Below are 20,857 nucleotides of genomic sequence, written 5' to 3' on the forward strand. Positions count from 1 at the left end.
AAAAAACTGATTTTTAAAATGAGGAGACTAAATTTTAAAATACTTAAAAATAAGGAGACCAAAAGTGCATTTAAACCGTTAAAAAATGAGTTGACAAGTCTTGAACGTGACTATGTATTTGTAAATTAAATGTAACAATTAGATTTTCCATGTCATTAAACCATTTTATATCTCATTTAAAAGTTATTATAATTTAATCTAATCATATTGCCTTATCCCAATGAAGGTAGTAAGTATCATGCAGTCATTGAAAGAGAGAACTGATGTAAAATAAAGTTACACTATTACATGGTAAGTTTGGCATTGCTGACTCTAGCATTCTTCCCATACTCTACAATAGAGTTGGATGAGAACATGATTGTACATCAGATTATAGCACATACATCTGTCTACAATAATTAGTTTTGAATATACTAACATTTCTCTCTAAACCAAAAATTCTTAACAGAGAAGGCAAATCTTCATTGCATTCACTGTTATTAGTGTTTTGTGGCATTCTAATATATCAACCAAGCACTCCTCGGTAAGAAATTAAGATACCATGCTGCGTTACGGTGTCAACTTCATCAAATATCAACTTTGACTTGCACAGAGCACTTCTGTCACTGATGTTCACAAATCATAATTCTGCCTTGGATTCCAAGTCTTCTTTCAATGTATCTTCATTAGTCGAATCCTTGGATTCATTAGATTCGTTAGGGGATTGAATGGGTTCTTGCTCATCACCCAAGATTCGCGCAGTGAATGTTCTTGCCTCTAAATCAAGGTCTGGCCACTCGGATACAATTCGTCTAGCACCCTATTGACCAAAGTCGAGATAAGTTAATGAAGCATATGCAGAAAACAAGTGAGGCTACAAAACATCAAAACTTATATGATACAAGTTTCAATGAAAGAACATGAGAAGATTCAAATAGAAAAAGTTTACCTGAAGCTTCGGCTCTTTTGTCATTGGATTGTTGCACAGATCAATTGTTTTTGCCTTGGATTTTGTAGCATTACCACACCATGACTCACACCATAGCCATTCTTGGGGCAAAGAAAAAATTGGCACGGTATGCTGAGCATAATTAGGAAGATCCTGAACCAATTGAGTGCAAATTTCAGCCAAGGACCCTTTCTATTATACATTTAATTTAAGTAATATTCCTTCTATTGTGACTTTTTATACATTTAATTTAAGTAATATTCCTTCTATTGTGACTTTTTATACATTTAATTTAAGTAATATTCCTTCTATTGTGACTTTATGAAACGATAAATTGAGTTTATGAAATGATAAATATAGTGATTCTTTAAAAGTAAATATAAATAACAAAAAAAAAACTATTTCTCACCTGATCCAGGTTGGATAGACTATTCGGATCCTTGCTAAGGGTTTCATAGAAAACTCGGAGATTATCTCCAGCAGCAGTCTCTCGGAACTTCTTCAAATCAACAACATACAAAGCACTGAAAGTAAACGAAAATGGGAAACAACTATCAGAGAAATGATATTTTATATACTCCAACCCTTTTGCCAAGAGTAAAAAGAAAGTAGTTGCCAACCTAATATGGTATGGTCTCCCCCGCAAATGATCCTTCCAGAAACCCTAACCAAAACAACAAGGCAAAGAAAAATTAGCATTCAATGCTATACCTACATTTAATTATATATGTGTGACGACAACCAAGAGTTCGTGTACAACAAAATATACAATAAATGATATTCAACAGTGGCATTTACTTGTCTCCAAAACCGATATCCATCCATCTCCTTATTGTTATCACAAAATGGAGTATATGCCAAAGGTCTTCCTTTTAAATCCATGTCGTAGAGTTCTCCCATGTCAGTCCTGACAATCTGATCAGCATCCACAAAAATGACCTGCAAATATCGGTAGACATTAATTTAAACATACAATTTTAAATGTGACTTTTCTTTTTCATTCCTTGTCAATGTAACATGTGGTGCATGTGACACTGGAATTGGGATTGGAGAAGACAACACAAATGAAGTATTAAGCTTGATAAAGAAGAAGAAAACCATTATACCTTCTCCAAGGAAAGGGGAAAGATGACATCCAGGAATAAAATTTTATATGCCCAAATTATTCGTTGCTTTTCTTTCTGCTTGTGCAACCAAGTAGGCCATTTGTATGTGATTAGTTCATATTCAAAACCATACTCTTTCGACATGTGGGGAATCAGATCCTGTGTGTCCAGATGACAACCAAAATAGTTCAAGCATGTCAATCAAACTCGGTAAATTCTGCTTTGAATTTCCAATTTAAAAGAAGAAGAAATATTTAACCTTAAAAGGAGGAGAGAGATAATTCTTTATGAACCAGAATTTAACTGGACGATGGGTATTCTTTAGAACACTTAGAATCATAATCTTCAAAAAGCGTTCATATCTGGCAGAAATACATCACAAAACAAGTGAAGATTGCATTTATGATGATAGAAATTAAATACCTAACAATTAACAAGACATGCATGTGACAGTTAATAGATTCGGGATCAAGTAAAACATTTTTCAACTTTTGAAATTCAAAGGACTGAAATTAAAAAAGTTTACTGAAAGCCAAAAAAACAAGTAAAAAGAAGAGAACTTACAGGTGTCCAGAAGCAATTGAGAAGATATTAATTGTTTTTCCACGCCTTCCCCCTTTGGCAGTCTCCTATTGTGAAAAATAGGTTTACTCGGTTACAACTCTAGGAAATTATGCAGTGGGTTGATATGATGAAAGATAAAAAGGGAGATGAAGGCAAGAAAATAAATTGAAATTCATCAACACAAAGGCTATATAAATGGTCTTTTCATTCAAGAGCAAGAATTATAGCTATCTCAGTTCTCAAGTAAAAAAAAATACATAATTCAAAGTATTGAAGCATTACTAGATCAAAACAAAAATAATTGCGCCAAGGTTTTATTACTCAAAAGTCCCTAAATTACTCAAAAGTCCCTAAACAAGGTCTCCAACTAAATCTAGTAAAAGAAAACAAATTTGTGCAAAAGGAACAGAATGGAGAAACTTTTAAAAATTAAATATATAAAGTATAACTCACGGGCGAATTGCTTTTAGCATTTTTCGATTGTTCATTGCTACTGATGAAACCAGAAGCCCATTTTAGTATGTTAGAATTCCAGCTACTTCCCTATAAAAACAAGTGTCAGGATTTGCATTCGAATATAATGTTTTCTCTCTTTTGCTCTGTCACCAAATTTTCAAAATAAATTAACAAGCACTCACTTTCTTATCTTGCAGATCATCGTCGTCATCAGGAATCAGCAATTTCTCATCTTCCTTGCCCTTTCTTTTCACTACTTCCATATGAACTACTTTACCCCGTAAACTATTAATAGTGATGAGTTTTGATGATTGCCTATTCTTACTTCCATCATCATCTTCCTTAAAAATATAGAGCTCAGAACTTCTACCAGGAGCAAGCTGCAAGAACCAAACACCAGGAGCAACTTTCATTTGCCAATAACCAAGATTGGCCATCACAAGGGTGTCAACTAAATGGGGTGAAGTTTTGGTTCCGAGAATCAGCTGAAGACCTCGTGGAGGATCATGATCTTTCTCAGAGCAATGACCTGATTCAATGAACAATAGATCATAGGAACATCGGAAAGAATTACCAGCCTATATCTTAAAAAATAAAAATAATGCAATTTTACCTGTGAGGACAAGAGCTTCCAGTTCAAAAGCTGCTTGCAGTGTTCTTGTGTCACCGAGGTTCTCAAGCAGAATGTTATCCAAGTCATGACTGCAGAATGAGAAATCACATTAAGGAGTAACATGATATAATAACATCAAATATATATCTAGCATGGTTTAACATGTCTAATACTGAACTAATAACAAAGGCTATAGTTATGCCAAAATTGAAATACAAGGGAGGTCATTGCGATTTGCTCTAATAATACTTTCACACAAGTAGACAGAAAATAAAAGTGAATCATAGTAAATCTTGTTCAATATGCAGCTATTCATGAGCCCCCACCCAATAGCTTGATCTTTAGAGATAGCATACTAATAACCAGCTCTGCTAAAGGCTGTGGCTTATGGCTGTTACGTGGAGGCTTATAAATGGCTTAATATGCAACAAATGTTAAGGATAATACAATACTAATACATATACATAATACATACACAGTGAGAACGGGCTCAACAAGCCAGGGTTCTGGAACATCAAGATTCATGGTGAGAGTCTTAGATAATGGCATGTTGGCAAAAAATGCTTTTGGGCCATTTATCGAAGAATCAGTGCTGCTAAAATCATCCTGCAAAGGCAATAAAACCCTAAGAACCCAGAGATTAAATATCATGAATTATGAACAAACCAAAAATGTAAGATATACCATTGACGGTACTACATATCTGTAATAGTTCTTCAGAGGAAGATCAACAAGGGAACTCTGGCATAAAATGAAAAATATCATTGAATATCAGTGTATTGTATTGGAGATAAATTCAAACAAAATATAGCTTTTGTAGTAGAAAATTCCATATTAGGGTAAAAAAAATCTCATAAGGCCAAAGGCACTACAAAAGCCAAACTAGAATGGAGCTCCTAGTCAGGCCACAAGGACAAAACTGTCTTTTCAACTTACAGGTATCATACACAATAATTACATTCTTTTATCCTACTTCCTTTTTTGATCCCAAGGATTTCAGAAGACTCTTAAAGAAGGTATTAACTTAGGTAATGGAAAACCAAAATATTGAAAATATAAAATATAAACCAACCATTGGATTCAGCACAATCCTCATGCTGGGCTGAATGTATTTCCACAAAACTCGAAGAATTCCAGACAACTTCTGGCTGGTTGGACTTAAAGGATCCAGAACCGCATCAATATGAATGCTAGAATTTTCACTGTTCAGAATAATGGCACTGCATAGAACAAACAACAGTAAATAATATTACCTTCATATTTCATATAACTAAATAATTAAAACTTCAGTCAACAACCTAAAAATGAATAAACCTTCAAAAAGAATATAACATCAACCGCAATTTGTGCCTTTACTTTCCTACTAACCATTCTTTCTAACTGAATTGAGGTCAGTGACTAAAATATTACCTGTGTTGATCACTCAAAACCTCAAAACGAGCACTTTCAGAACTCCGCTCTCTCATAGACATTGAAGATGATACAGACATGACAATATCACTAATGAATTTGCTGCAAAAGAAATTAAGGAAAATTCAAATTAAAACATTGCGCAAAACAGATAAAGAACCAACAACTAAAAATAATTTTTACAAAAATGATATGTCATGGCTGGAAAAATAAAATGTTGTGGGCATTTTTATAAGGATTTCTTAAAACATTTTTAAAAAAATCCTTCGCATGAACAAGCTTTAACTTCAAGCATAATAGCTAACTAGAGATGTTGCAAAACACACAAACCAACATAAAGCCCATCAAAGTTCGTCAAACTTCCAGTTCTATTAAGCCATCATTTCCATCTTAACGCTACAAATGTTTGTGTCTAAGTTATTGTGTGGTATATTATTATTGAGCAAAAGACAAAACAACAAATGTCCCCAAAATGCTGATTTTGATAAACTTCATATAATAATATGATAAGATGCAGAGATAGTAACTGGTTTGGTCATATACTTAGTTGTAGCGAGACATAACATAATAACCACAGGACATAAGAGACGGAGTGAAAACGAAGTGAAACCTTGTCAGCATGTCAGGGTCAACATCTTCCCATTTCACCTCTTCAACAATTTCCACAATATGCTTCGTCCTCTTTTTAAGCTCTATCGATTCAAGAAGATGCAGATCAGCACTCAAAAATGTGCCCTCGTCAATAGGACAAGTAACCTGTAAAACATATATGCTAAGGTTAACACAGGGAGGACTTGCAGAGATTCTTTGAAAGACCCAATCAAATATGAATACACACATAAACAACTGAGACATAAAATATGGCAGGAGATAAAGACAGATTTACCCTTCCATTAGTAAAGATAGCATTGACACCAGATTCAGACCCAAGGGCTGTAGACAAAAACTTCTCTGCCTGATAACAAGAAGTCTCATTAGTGCAAACTTTCACGGTTACTGAACAATAAAAAATGTCACTGAAAGGCTGATATTTAGTTCAGAAAAGGGAAAAGCAGCCAGAAGAAGTACCTCACTCAAATGGCTTCTCACTTCATCAGCAGAAAATTCTGAGAGGGAAGATCTAAAGCTCTCAGATGGTAACCCGTTAGACTCGGCAAGCTTGCAGATCTCATCAATAAATGCTTGGGTCCCATCAACACCCACAGGAGATGTAAGGATGTATTTCTGCTGATAGACTGAGGACAGCTGATCCAAAAAGTTTAATGCATTCTTTTTATGGCTGCATAAAACCATGCATTCATACAATAGATATAAAACCGTGCACAAACTTAGAAAAGAAATGCATAAAACTGCATAATCAAATAGACAAATGCCAATCAATCTATTATTAAAAGTCAACTTTAAAAATTATAAAGCAAACCTATATGAGGATGTAGTAATTTCAAAAACCTTCACAAAAAGGAGGCTAAATAAATTTGTAGTATGATTGCCACTAAACAGAAGACCTACACGAGCATCTTTGGACCCTTCTATCTGTAGAATAATGTTCAAATAAAAAAATACAAGTACTGAATAAGTGGCCCAACACTCCAACCAATGACAGTCATCAGGCTAAAAGATAGAAGAATATTTAAAAGAAATGCAAATCAGTATTAACCAGATAATTGAAGCCTTGGCGAAGTAACTTAATCCCACTCGCTAAAGTGATGTCAACGGCAAAAAGATGTGTCACGGGCTTCAAATCATCCATTGCTGCATTGGATAAAAACAGTCCAAATGATAAGACAAAAGACCAGTGTGTAGGAATGGACCTGTTTATTTTAACATATCAAACAACTTACTTCCAGGAGAATGCAAATAGTTAATCCCGTTTAGTATAGATGCCTCTCCAAAAGTAAACATCGCAAGAGATATGAACCTTGGTTTGTTATCAGAAATAATCTACATCAATCAGAAACTGGTTAGCCACACATCACATTATACAAGTTTCCCAGAAATATAAAATTTTAAAACATTATACCCGAGGATTATAGCGTTGAATACCAGCTTCTGATAGGAGCTTGTCCAATACATCAGTGTGAGATTTTATTTGTCCAAAATATACTTGTTCCTGTAATCTCTGAGTCTCATCATTCAAGGCATTTAGTAGAGCTTCCTGTTAAAATCAATTGCAAATATAATTATTAGAGTAATTAAAGTAATACCAAATTTTAGTTTACGAAACTAAAAGTTGAGCACATAAAGCAGACTGAAAGTTAAACAGGACATCAAGCACAGTAATAAAATGAATTGAATCCTCTACAGTTCAGGGTGTACATTATATACTAATGTGAAAGTGGTTAACCATTGGCAATTAAACAAGGAGCATGTTTAGGGAAAAACACATTCATCAACAGAGAAGGACATCCCTAGGAAAGTCTAAATATTGAAAACTCGGGTACTCATTACCTAGGAAAGTCTAATACAAACGAAAATAAAAAGAGCAGAACTGCAGAAAGGTTTTAAAACTAATAGTTTTGCAAATAAGATGAGGTATAGGAAAATATTCAAAAAGGTCATTACTCATTACCTCGGTGGGATCAATAAAAAGTCCATTCATCAACAGAGAACATTGAATCTTAGATAAACCAAGCTTAAAGACAGTCTTGGAGCTTTCTTGTGACAATTCCTTCAACTCTGGCTCCTTCTTCAGCTTTAGTAATATCTCTTGAGGAGGGGATTTCACCTTTGGTCTACAGAAAATATTGAGAATGTTTAATTCAATGAAAGAACTGGATCAGAAAAGAAAGAAGAAAATCTTTAATGAGTGACTGTAAAAATTCATTTAAGGTGCTTGAAAGACCTAGAGTCTCACAACAATGATCTAATTCTATGCCTAATACTATCTTCCTGCCCTCTTTTATGATTCCTATCCTACAGCTAAATAACTAATTGCAGATCGTTAACAGTTACATCTGTTAAAATTATACAGGGGTCTAGTCCCCTGTTTCCCTCATATTTCTCCTACTTTACACCTTCCTAATAGAAGGTCTCAGCTCCCTATCATCCATGTCTTTACGCGATTGACATATTAAATTTAAAACACATAATGCTACTGAAAAATAAGGGAAGAGTCATATTAGAGACATGTTAAACTAATTGCCAGAAAGAGCCTAAAGCACTCACAATATTGTTTCCACAAACGCTGATTCAACATGGTGCAGTTCAAGGTGAGCATCGTCTGCATCATCATCTGATTCAATGCGTAATTTGTTAACCTACAATAATGTCGATAGATTTAGATGACCCAGAACAACGTCAACAAATACTCACAAACAGCTTATATGGGGTACATTTTATGTCATTTTTATCCCAAATATAAAAATAATAAAAAAGATAAACAGGAAACTTAGGGACGAAATCGGGCAGTGTGTATATGAAAAGGAAGGATGAGGCTTTTTCTTGTAAACAGGGTATGCATGAAATACTTGGGAGTTTGTCAATTCTCTGGCAAACTAGGTCCATGGCTTCATTTGAACTAAACCCTTGAATTTATATGTTAGTGATTATCTAGAAAAATATTGCAGTTATAGGCATGGCAAAGGAAAAAATAAGTGTGAATCATAAGTGAGACAAAACGGGAAAATTGACAGATTCAGAAGTTGAACTTGGACGGTTACTTTCAAGATAGCGGGAAGAATATGCATATGAAAGATATAAGTGGATCTGTCAGTTTTCTCTCGATATGTATTATTCTGGGTTTAAGTCATGTTGATTTTGTGTATGATTTGTTGGTTTTTAATGCAAATAAAAGCAACAAAACAAGATTGTAGAAACACCATGAACAGAAGATAGATTTTACTGAAAACAATTCCATACATTGCTCAAAAACTTGAAAGCCATTTCAATACCATAGTTCCCCTTGATATAGCTGAAGAGACGTATAATCTGAAAAGTGAAATCACAAAAGCAGTGTATCACAATCTGGTCAGAAAAAACTCCTAAAAAATGTGTATTCCTAAACTGCTAAGGTGAAGATTACCATATCAGACATGTCGTCCTCAAACTTATCTCCGTCCTCTTTGGTAGAATGATTCTCTAAATATGTGATGTACTTTGAAGAAAACAGTAGAACACCAAATCTCACAGGAAAACTATTCTCATACAATGATATGATCATATCAATGGACTGCAAGGTTTTCAAACAATAAACTATGCAGTGAGAGATTTCACTCGGAAATAAATACAAATTACGGCGTGAAAATGTTATTCTTGAGGAAATAAACTTGCCTCAAGACCAGAAGTGGTTGCTGGATCAAGAACAAAAACAGCATGAAATAGATTTTTACGGATTTGACGTAGCTGCCCAGGGAAGACTGGCATCAAGATCTAAAAATAAAAAATGAACCACATTCAGATGAAAATTTACACAGATGTTTTGAAAATAATATTTTTGTTTGAGAATCATGAAGTAGTTGACCTCATTTAGATTGTTCCTCCACCATTTGTACTTGCCATCTTCTTCCAAGTTGTTCAGATAATGAACTTGAGTAGAACGAAAATCAACACGAAACATATCCGACTCTGGTGGAGGTAAAGTTGACAGCAGTTTTTGCACAGTGCTACGAGGAATCTGTAATTACTGGGTACATCAATATTACAGTCTATAAATATAGGTACCAAAGAAACAATCCAGTGCAAAATATCCATCTTTCTGACAGAAAATATGGAAAAACACATTTCATAGAAAACATGGGAAGAAATCAATGTGACACTAATGAAGTTTAACAGTCCATAGCTATACCAAAGCAATGCTACTTATCTGCCATTTTAAATTTTGTTCCCAACTTTTCTTAGGCAACTATCAATGATTGATACATGACATCATATACTTCCAGTTTGTGTATAATAAATATATCCCAACTCATTTGAGTGCACCGGATGATGATTTTCATTTGTCCACTAATAGTTGCAAACATGAACACGTTAACAGGAAATTAGTCAGTAGTAAAAATATGCCAAATGAAGATTAGATGACAGGCACCTTCAATTTTGAAAACTGATCAGCCAACAGAAGATCCTGATGAACCAAGTCAATCAACCTAAAAAAAGATAAAAATACAATACCATAAGTTTTAAATTGTTCATAACTTACGAGGTGCAACTATTACACCATAATTATAATTTTACTTAAATTATCGTAGACCGTCTTCTAGGACTTCCCTGTTTATTTAGGATTAGGAGTCTTATATCCCTTTTTTGTATCAGGTTACTATCAGGTATATTATACCATAATCTTAGTTTTTCTTACTTTATCTAAAACCTATAACTTCAAAATGGCCTATGGTTACTAGCACAAAATCAGTCATGCCATAATGACATGTCGGAAATTTGACAACACTGCCTTGATCTGAATCCTCCAACTTTTTGTTCATGTCAAAAACCATCAAGATGCAATAGCAATTGTTTCATATGGTTAAGATGATAGTGCAACAGCAACCTCAAGCTGCATTACACATGCAAGCATGATATATATAAAGAACAGAAAATATTTTACTATCATTGCTTAAACAAGGCTTAAATATGTAAATGGTCCCGGAAAATATCATGAGTTTTGGCTTTAGTCCCTTGTTATACTACTTTTTGCTTTTGATTCCTGATACTTAGTTTTCGTCTTTGCAAAATTTATTCAAGTTGGAATATTTTTACAAACAAATACTTTTAGAAGGACTAATCCAAACTCTTCATATTTGTAGAGGCTAAAAGCATATTTAAACCTTTAAACAATATCAGCAGAAGGAAAAAACATATTACATATAAAGGTCAATCTCTTCGACATTGATTAAAGCACCGTTGATTGCCATTAAAGACTTGCCAGGTGGGATCATCCGTTGGTTTGCAGTTATTTCATCTCGAACAGAATCATCAAGCTGTCGTGCATCATAGTTCCATAAGAATGTTAGTCAATAATTTTGGAGAAAGATGGTTCATATCTGAGCATCCAACAAAATTCACCTTCATGCGAGACAAATAAGAAACTATGCTAGGGAAATTTTGATTAATATCCTGCATTGACTGCAGAGGATCGGAAGCATGGACTATTCTCTGTACAGTTTGATATCCTAGATCTGTTGTTATTAAAAAATATATATTACTGCACAGTTCTTAAATCAAATTAAAATAGAAATAAATAAATAAATAATCAATCAATTCATATAAACAGGAAAAAGAGGTTCCCATACCTTTCAGTTCCCAGACATCAAGTGTATCTGATATGGTTGATGACAGTAGATAATCCCTGAAAGCCATGATCTCAGATGCTAACTCAGGTTTACGATCCTGCAAGTAAAAAACAGACAGGTAAACTTATATCTGCCTTTGATAATATCCTAGGCATAAATCTAGTAAATGCAAACGATGAAATTTTAGAAGTTAATTCTTATCCGTTGACATCAAATGGAAAGATTCAAAACTATTATGACTCATCAAATATATAGAGCCAAACTAACATTATAGACACATAATAAGAAGCATATACAAAAATATAAGTATAATAATAATTTAGATGAACCCGGAAATGTGATGTCGTGAATGTGAAGGCTTATTGGGGAAAAGAATGGCAAGAAAGCATTAGTATGTATGAGTATAATCTCAAGTCTCAACTTCAAGCTGAATAGTTGACATTATAGTTACCAGTAAAAAATAAACTAATGCTGCATGGCCTTTTACCAATTAATTCAGCCAAGGCAATTGCACCAATACCGGGCGAGTCCCTAACAGCGTGCTGTAGGCTGCCCGAACCGAATACTTACTCTGGACACCCAAACCTGGTCGCCACATTGGGCCTGGGCCTAGCCGCCCTAACTAAACCACGTTTTCCCACTGATATAGCTAACAGGGTACGTGGCGCGCATATAATTGTTCAAGGAATGGGGAGTAACTGCTTCTCCCACGATTGCAGGAAGGACTCAGTCTTCCCACTCGCTCATCCTTGACCGGAAAATGGAGAAATCACTCCTCTGGGCCTCTGATCCAGGCCCAAGGAGTCTCCTGTATATATCCCGTTTACAGAAGGGGTAAGGGATCACAAAATTCCCTCGTAAACATATAGGGAAGCTCTCCACTATCTTTACATGGGTGAACTCTTATCACACCATCAAACCCTAAATCTCAGACAGCCCTACACAGCTAGGGGTTGTCCCTCATTGTACTTTTTCTGGTTGCCAAACTAAAACATATTACTTAAGATAGAGAGAAGGGAGAACAAAAGCATATATTACATAAATTTGGTACCTTCAAAACCCCATTCTAATTTAATTTGATACAAATAACATAAACTAATTAAAAAATGGCCACAAAATTCAGTTTTCTTTTCATGTGTATGATAAACATAGGTGAGAATGAACAAACCAGAATTTTAGAGAATATGAATCCTCTAACTTCTTGGCTAAGATCTTCGATGCGAGGATCCTCCAAAGTCACACCTGTAACCCACAACTGTATTAGTAAGGGAGTTATTCACATTCAACTATCTGTTTCCAAACTCGATAGCTTCCAAACATGAAAATTAAATTCATAGTAGAAGTAGTAGACAAAAAGAATTAGCACACATTACCGGAGAAAATGACATGAAAAGGAAAAGTAAAGGCCAGAGAACAATAACTTTCATGAAAGGGGAATAAGAATCGAAATAATCAAAAGTTCTCAAGATAGTAATACAAACAGAGATATTAAACAAAAAATTTATAAGAAATACTACTGCATAATTTCTCTAGAAGTGACACTTCAAAATTGTTGGCAACAGTTAAGAATGAAAAGGAGAAAAAAGAAATTATCATTAATTATGGCCGACCTAAAACAAAATTGCTTCTACTTACAAAATATAAACCTTATGTAGTAGTCTGCATTTTAAAAAGCATGATAATCACACTCCAACCTTTTTTAATTGCACTGTCATCCATGGCCTTATATTCCATATTCTTTAAAGCAAGTTCCACGCCATAACCACCCAAGTTTACTGTCTCGCTCAGACCAACAGAGCCACAGTGGCCAATATGTGCTTCACATCCAGCTGGCAACACCGGTCTCAGGACATATTTAACTTTTCCCTAAATATTCAGACAGCATATAGTATTTGTGAGGGAAACACATATATAATCATTACAATATTGTTTGTGGGATAATTCAAAACGGGAAGCTTTAGTAAAAATATTCAAATTCGCCGTGGAAAAATCAGAAGAAGCACTTAAGAGTTGTTATTGACAACAAGTTAAGATAAATTGTCATTATAATTAACCTGTTTGGCAGCCTTGAGAAGAGCAACATGAAACTCCTTAAAGCAATGGGTCCCAAGAGCACCATAAAGGACAGCAACTGGACTCCCAGTAGTTGAATCAAAATGAATATGATCAAAATCAAACAACGGAGGACTTTGAAACGAATCACCCACCCTAATGACAAAAAGTTCAAACCTCAGTTGGAACTCATGCAGCTCACAATTACACATGTATTAATCAACAACAATCTTGAAATAAACATGTTCGAATCGACTTATTTGAACTTATCTCCTAACGTAAACACTTGCGAGATTGTTTGAGAGAGCTTATTAAAACCACCTATGACATGCTCGTAAGTTGTTTTAGCTTAGTTCCATAAATTATCCACGATAGCCTATGAAAACATGTTACAATTTATACAAAGTAATTTAACTTTTTCTATATAAACACTTACTATATGATAAGTGACTATGCTATAGGCAGCATTGACGTTCAATTAAGTTGTAATTAACTTTTTTCATCTTTAGTTGTAGAAATAGTTTATATATAAACACTTACTATATGATAAGTGCCTATGCTATACGCAGCATTGAAATTCAATTAAGTTGTTTACGTATAAACACTCTCGGTACTTGCTATATGATTAGAGCTTATGCTTTAAGCAGCATTAACATTCAATTAAGTTATTTATCTATAAACACTGCTCTCAACAACTCCTATTCCATAAGTGCTTATGCTATAAGCATTCAGTATAGTTAGTTGTTGTTTATCCAAACAAGCCTAAAACAAAAATCAACACATAATAAGACATGATAAATAAAGATAGTAGTAGAATACTCACTGTTGAGGATCATGAGAATTCCGAAGCCAAGCTTGCAATTCCGAAACATCGAAAAACAAATCTTCACCAGTATCAATCCAACAACATTTCCCTCCAGGACTCTGGAGACTCACACCAACACCAAGAGGATCCAATCGAGTGTTATTGTTCTTCGTTTCAACGATTTCTTGATCGTGATGTATCAGCGGAAACGACGATAGCGAATCATGAGCCAATTGACGATAAAGCGCAATGGTAGGTGAAGCTGATCTCAGAATTAGGGAAAATTCAAACAATGACGCTAACGGTTCCGTTAAAAGTGAACGACCATGTTCTAGAATCTTCTTAACACAGTATTTAGCTGTGTAAGTGTGATTAGGATCATGATTAGCATTAATCCAAATGTCAATGAAGTTCCAGAAAAAGTGAGGGTGTTGTTTAGATAATAATTCACTACAAAAATGAAGAGAAAAAAAATCAGATTAATTACATGATTAGTTAGTAGTTACATGATTAGTAAAACGACGACGTACCTGGCTTCTAAGAGAATGGGAGTACCGTGCCATTTAGCGTGAAGGGCGGTTTGGACATTTTTGGGGTTTCGATTATCGGAAGCAACAATGAGATGAGAGAAAGAGGTTGCAAGTAAAAAGAGAAGAAAACAATAACTAGATCTAAACCCCATTTAGTGGATGATTAATTAGGGTATTATCATAAGATTAGCATGGATGAGATGAGATGAGATGAGATTTGTTTGATTAAGTTGTTGTTGATGTCTCTCTGCACTGGTCTTGGTCACTGACTCAGTGATTCGGGTCTTGTTGTGGGAAGAAAAATGAATAATAATGACAATGAAAGTAGGAAATTGGAATTGAGGGTGATTTGCCACGTCGTTAATGTTGTGACATGTTGCTCTATAGTTATTGGTTGTATGGAAGAGGAAGTGGGACATATGTCACAGCTGGAAGTTTTCTAGTTCAACTTAAATGGGCTTCTCGGGCTGAGTTAAGTTGAGTAGATGATGGTTTCATCCCCTCTTTTGTATTTGACATTTCCACTTATTTTCATAATTTTAAAAGTGTTTGAAAAATTGAAATTAAATTGCGGACAAAATTTTCGAAAGGCAATTCAAAAAATTTGGTAGAATCAAAATTTTGGATAGTGTATTTAGAATTTTTGGTAAGAATTAATACCATAATTTTAAAAAAAATTCAGGACGCTTGCAATTTTATCGGTATTTTTAAAAATTATCTTATTATATCGGAAATTTCAACCAATGTAAAATTTATGGTAGTTCGATTTAATAAGATTTTCAACGGTTAGGATTTTGCCGACAGTTTTTGGATGGTTGTGATTGCACCGATCGTTTTGTGTGGTTCAGAATGAATTCAAAGTTGTATAAATAAGGGGCACTTGTTGAGAAAAACATCTCAAAATACCTCTTTCTCGATTTTTGATTAAGACAAAAGTGTACTTCAACGGAGGTGCACCTCTTGTAGAGTTTCGACTTCCGGATGACACCGCATCTCTCGGCGCATTGACATCCAAGTTGAATGAGTTGTTGCATGGTACTGATAACAGAAAGGTGAGAAAAATCGAGTTTTATGAAGATTGGATTAATACTAATTGAAGGGTGAAATACAATCTTATTGAGTTGAAGACTGATGAAGATTTGACAGTTATGTGAAGATCATTTTGTTGTAGGCTAACTAAGGGGTCAATTGAGTTAGATGCGAAGATTTCAATATTTGTCTACGACATAATTAAAATGTTGAAACGTCTAGAATCACCTGGTAGTGTTTAGGTTATTTTATTTATTATTGTTTTCTTAAGTTATGTAATTGTTTGCCTAAGTTATGTAATTGTTTGTCAAATGTTAAGTTATGTTCATCATGCAACAATGGAAGTTCCAAAACGTTATCTAACAAAAAGTATCATGAAAATGTCTGATTAATGTTACACATTACATAAAAATAAAAATAAAAATATCTAAATAGGTCCCCTACGGGCTATGTGTGTTGTCTGTAATAATCTAGTAAAAACCTCACCATTTCGGTTTAGCAAACCTGTGAGACTATACATAATAATTACACTTATCTATAACTATTGTTGGTCATCAACATCAGGTAGAGGTGGCGGCGGCACGTCATCGACAGGTACCCGAGTATCAGAAGGCCCAACATCATATGTATTCTCAATAAGTGGAATGATAAAAGGATGTGATACAATGAGGTACCATTTTGGGTAACCATCCTCACATTATGAGTCATGTTAACCCCTCATTGGGCTATCTATAATGGCACAGGTAGAGCTGATGATGTTACTCTGAAACCACTTATCAATGCCCACATTTGAAACATTCAGACCTGGTCGTGGGATGCCTTGTACATAACCATATTGTAGCAGACACCTCTCAGGAAAGTGTCTGGTGACTAAGGACTCCCACCGCATATAACTAGAAAAATAAAGAAGACTCATCAAACTCATTGTGGACTCTATGACATGTGTATGGTGTCCAAAGGACATTATCTATAGTCAAAACATCAAGCCTCCTCGTGTACTCTGCAACACCACCTAGATGTGTCTTCCTGACCTTCCATCTCCTCGCTCTTGGGCGCCCGCAGAGGTATATTGCACCCTTCTATCGTAGATGGTGGGGAAATGGCCATATATCCATGACTGATAAAATAACACAGACACAATAGATAATAATTAAGAAATGTTATTTATAACAATCAAATAAGAACCAAACTACAAATAAGAATTTCAAGTATACTTGGAATAGACTCAAATAACTAGCAAGTTGTATGGTCTCAAAGGTAGTAGTAACTCCAACTGTTGTATATAGGATGGTCAATGCATCGTATTCCAAGCCTAACTGGTATCATTAAGACTACTAAATAATCATATGTATCGAGCATCAATATAAACATGAGACTTGTCCGCAAATAGTGTACATGCTAGTATATGTAGCATGTACACCCTAGCGAAAACCTCATACATATGTGCCTCCACAGGCTCGCCATACCTATCCCGAAGTCAATACATCTGAAGGTGAGCTCCCCTGTTAAATTCAAACTCCTCTAGCACGGACTCCTTTAAAACTCCCAAATCTCGTACAACCATCATACAAGCAAGCTTTGGGCTAATAACAGGAGCAATGAAGAATTTAACGCCGATGGAGAGATATAACAAGGAGGAAACATCATCCAAAGTGATAGTCATCTCCCAAAATAGGATATGAAGGAATATGTCTCCTTGTGTCATCTCTCAACAAAATTAGTAAGAAGTGAAGTGTCGAGCATGGTGAGTGAGCAACCGACAAATGAGAGGAGACCAAAATCATGTACAATTTGCCTGACCTGCTCAGGCATCAGAGTCTTGGGGAAGTTCTTCATATTTGACATGTGGTATGTCACCTTCAGCAGGAAATGATATTGTAACAAATGTTCCCATCTTTTGATTTAAGAATATGATTAAACTTTCACCTATTAACTCTTATACTTTGGTTAGCGGCAAACGTTCCAATATATTTTTTAATATTTCTAAAATTTGAAAAACATCTAACGGTGGTATCTTCATCTTCCTCGTCCCACATGTCCATCTCCTCTTCTTCGATACTTGGAGAAACTCCATATATCATCTCAAGAGTATCCCATATTTCTTTGGCAAATTGACAATGGTGAACATAGAAAATTTTACTATCATCTAGATACATTACTATAAAGCTTTTGGTTTTGAGATCTATTTCAAATTTTCTCTTTTCCTCTTTGGTCCAAAGGGAATCAGGTTTATTTACTACTTCTCCATTTACTTGGTAAGTAGGAATAAACGGATCATTGATTATAGTTTCTCATAATTCATGATGTATACTTTGAATAAAAATTCTAAACCTAGCTTGTCATATATCAAATCTACTACTATTAAAAAATGGTGGTGTATTTATAAAACATCTCAAGTTGAAATTTTTCTTCTTCTTGAGATGATCAATCCTTAAACAAGAGTTACACTCTAATGCCTCTTGTTGGATATGTTACTTCACACATAAGAGAGGGGGGGGGGGGGGGGGGGGGGGGGGGGAGGTTGAATTGTGTATTTTAAGAAAACTTGGATTTGAAAAACATTTACGATTAAAATAAGAGATTGAATTTTTTTTAGAGTTATGCAATAGAAGATAAAATACAAAAACATAAAGAGTTAAGGGAAGAGAATAACACCAATAACAACCTTTAAACCATCGGTTGATCTCGAACTGAAATAAGCTTTTATCATGGACTGAGCTTTAACCCAAACAAACTTTTATCACATACTGAGATTTAATCGAAACTTGGTTTCATCACGGGCTAACCAAGAGCCTATGAGATCTTATCACATGCTAATCTCGAACCTATGAAAGCTTTTGTATTGACTGAAATTTCAAACCTAAACAGAGACTTAATTACACAATCCCCAAATCAAATCATTTTATGGGTTTAGCTTCGAACCCAAACAAACAATTCGTAAAGGGATGAAATGTTTAACCAAGGTAGAAATAAAAACTCCTTAGTGAACTTACAAAACTAACCTTCCAGAATTTCAGTTTTCTCACTCACAAAATGACTTTCTTGATAAAGAATTATGGCTAACCTTTTTGTGAGAGAAAGTAAATAAAAATAATATTTAGAGAAAAGGTGAGAAATGAGGAATGAAATCACGTTTCTGGATGTTGAAAAATGTAAATAGGGACCTCTATTAATTTGCTAGAGGTTGACACAAAAAAGGAAAAGTTGTAAGGCCAATTTATGACTTGTCAATCGATTGACATCACGTTCAAATCGGTTGATAGGCCTAAATTAATCGATTAATAATCTTAAAATAGAAAGAAAAGATATTTAGCCATTACTTGTCATTAAGGCACTGCCCTAATCGATTAGGGCACATTTTTGAACTCTTCAATCGATTGCCATAAGGTGTCAAATGATTGGTAAGAGCAAAAACTTGCCCATATGTTTTATAACAATTTCTAACTTGTCTTGCACGTCTGTAATGTATTTTTGAAAATATTTTCTTGAGAAAAATAAGTTAAAATCTTTTTATGTGTGTGTGTGTGTGTGTGATATTTAGCCATGCATTTTTACAAAAAGTCCTTATGCTTTTACAGTGTATTCACTCATACGTATCGAGGCATGCTTTCATATACTTCAGGACTTGTCAAATGCTTCATTCTTATAGACACTTGCCTGAGTTTATTTTGAGATGAGGACTAAGTTATATTCCATTTTGTTGCCATCAGAGTGTCAAGTCCATCAAACTATAATAATTTAGTTTTCATCTTTAACTGTTTTATACTTGACTTTAGTTGTTGTTTATCAAATCCTAGTTATGATCATTGAGCACTAGTTCTCATTAACAAAAGTGGTTGTCCTTATTTAAGGCATATCACCTGCAAAACAAGGTTCCATAGATTCCCCTTGAGCATAACTGACTTTTTTGTTGCATTTTTCCTCTACACCACCAGCCAATCACCATGAACTGCATTAATTTCACCAGATTCTTTTGCTACATTTTCAACATTATCTTTTCCCACTTCCTGATGCATTTCTATTAGTCTTTGCTCATGGACATCATCATTTCCCGACGGAACTCCTGGTTGCGCCACCATAGGAACGAACGACTACGTGAGATTATCTTGTGTTTTCTTGCAATCATGGGTGTAATGTCCATAACAACCACATTTGTAGCAAATAATGTGAATACCTTTATACTGCATGTTGTACCAATGACCATTAACACTGACCTTTTCGACATCCGAAAAGGTTGAATCAATCTCCACACAAATTCTCACAAACATCCCCTTCTCTACATTCAGGGTGTTATTATATACCCTAACAGGAGTACCCACAACAGTTTCCAAACCAAGAAGGACACTTTCATCATAATACAATAATTTAAGCTTTGGAAATCAAATCCAAACTAAAGTCTTCTCCACCTTTGCAAGAGGAGATGCAAAGTCTGAAGTCCATCGAGCCACTGCCAAATAATGGTCAAACAATTTCCACGGGATTTCAGACACAATCTTATCCCTATATGCGAGCAGTTTGTGGTTGACCATAAAAAAAAACCATTGTCTGCGCCCATGATCTCAAAAGCTCTGGGTAAGTTTCCACATCTTCTTGAACATATCCTTCATCAAATGATAGTTAACATTCTTCCCAATGAGTTTGATGACTAGCGTCTCCTTCCAAGAATTGCACAGTTTCTGAAAAAGTTTCTAATCTATCGTGACCTTTGATAACAATCGATTTCCTCCTTCACAAGAGACTTCCATAATTCCCTTTTTTTAATCAAATCCACTCTCTCCTTCATAATAATGGCTCATTGCGGCTTGATTGGTGACAATGTGGAAGCGACAAAAACAAAAGTTTCATAAAAAAAAATCTCTATTCAAAAGCTCTTACTATTAACTTAACTTATATATATATATATATATATATATATATATATATATATATATATATATATATATATATATATATATATATATATATATATATATATATATATATATATATATATATATATATTTTGAATATGAAGATATTTCTATTACTTTGTCCAACACTATGAAAATAGAAAGAAGTCTATATCTTTAAATTATAACTAATTAATTTATTAATTTATTTTGAAATATATATAATTGCCGACTAATTGGTTCTAAGAAAATCT

At 34.4% G+C, this 20,857-nt stretch overlaps 1 protein-coding gene across 1 annotated transcript; it reads right to left on the reverse strand.

The window, feature by feature from the left end:
* Positions 1 to 247: 247 nt before the first annotated feature.
* LOC127085588 (UDP-glucose:glycoprotein glucosyltransferase) lies at positions 248 to 15,018 on the reverse strand. The gene is made up of 37 exons (XM_051026102.1): positions 14,686 to 15,018; positions 14,174 to 14,605; positions 13,353 to 13,506; positions 12,993 to 13,164; positions 12,467 to 12,540; positions 11,299 to 11,395; positions 11,072 to 11,184; positions 10,871 to 10,986; positions 10,101 to 10,158; positions 9,537 to 9,689; positions 9,347 to 9,445; positions 9,099 to 9,245; positions 8,936 to 9,004; positions 8,243 to 8,334; positions 7,647 to 7,809; positions 7,098 to 7,232; positions 6,919 to 7,018; positions 6,735 to 6,829; positions 6,498 to 6,610; positions 6,146 to 6,356; positions 5,964 to 6,032; positions 5,688 to 5,833; positions 5,078 to 5,179; positions 4,740 to 4,887; positions 4,352 to 4,408; positions 4,143 to 4,273; positions 3,668 to 3,756; positions 3,237 to 3,583; positions 3,052 to 3,141; positions 2,599 to 2,663; positions 2,294 to 2,396; positions 2,035 to 2,193; positions 1,727 to 1,867; positions 1,549 to 1,592; positions 1,338 to 1,452; positions 929 to 1,081; positions 248 to 799 (listed from the first exon to the last, which is right to left on the reverse strand). The coding sequence occupies exons 1-37, from the start codon at positions 14,835 to 14,837 to the stop codon at positions 620 to 622; spliced, it is 4,884 nt and encodes a 1,627-aa protein (XP_050882059.1). The 5' UTR covers positions 14,838 to 15,018; the 3' UTR covers positions 248 to 619.
* Between the last annotated feature and the right edge of the window lie 5,839 nt (positions 15,019 to 20,857).

This window comes from Lathyrus oleraceus, chromosome 1 (genome assembly GCF_024323335.1).
Source record: "Lathyrus oleraceus cultivar Zhongwan6 chromosome 1, CAAS_Psat_ZW6_1.0, whole genome shotgun sequence".
Classification (NCBI taxonomy): domain Eukaryota; kingdom Viridiplantae; phylum Streptophyta; class Magnoliopsida; order Fabales; family Fabaceae; genus Lathyrus; species Lathyrus oleraceus.

What these genes read in the sequence shown, in the direction of transcription:
- LOC127085588 (XM_051026102.1), bottom strand. Translation starts at nt 14,837, where the DNA reads ATGGGGTTTAGATCTAGTTATTGTTTTCTTCTCTTTTTACTTGCAACC. An exon ending in CTTATTTGTCTCGCATGAAG is followed by an intron (nt 10,987 to 11,071) that starts GTGAATTTTGTT and finishes GATGCACGACAG; the next exon opens with CTTGATGATTCTGTTCGAGA. An exon ending in CTATCTTTACTAATGGAAGG is followed by an intron (nt 5,834 to 5,963) that starts GTAAATCTGTCT and finishes TATGTTTTACAG; the next exon opens with GTTACTTGTCCTATTGACGA.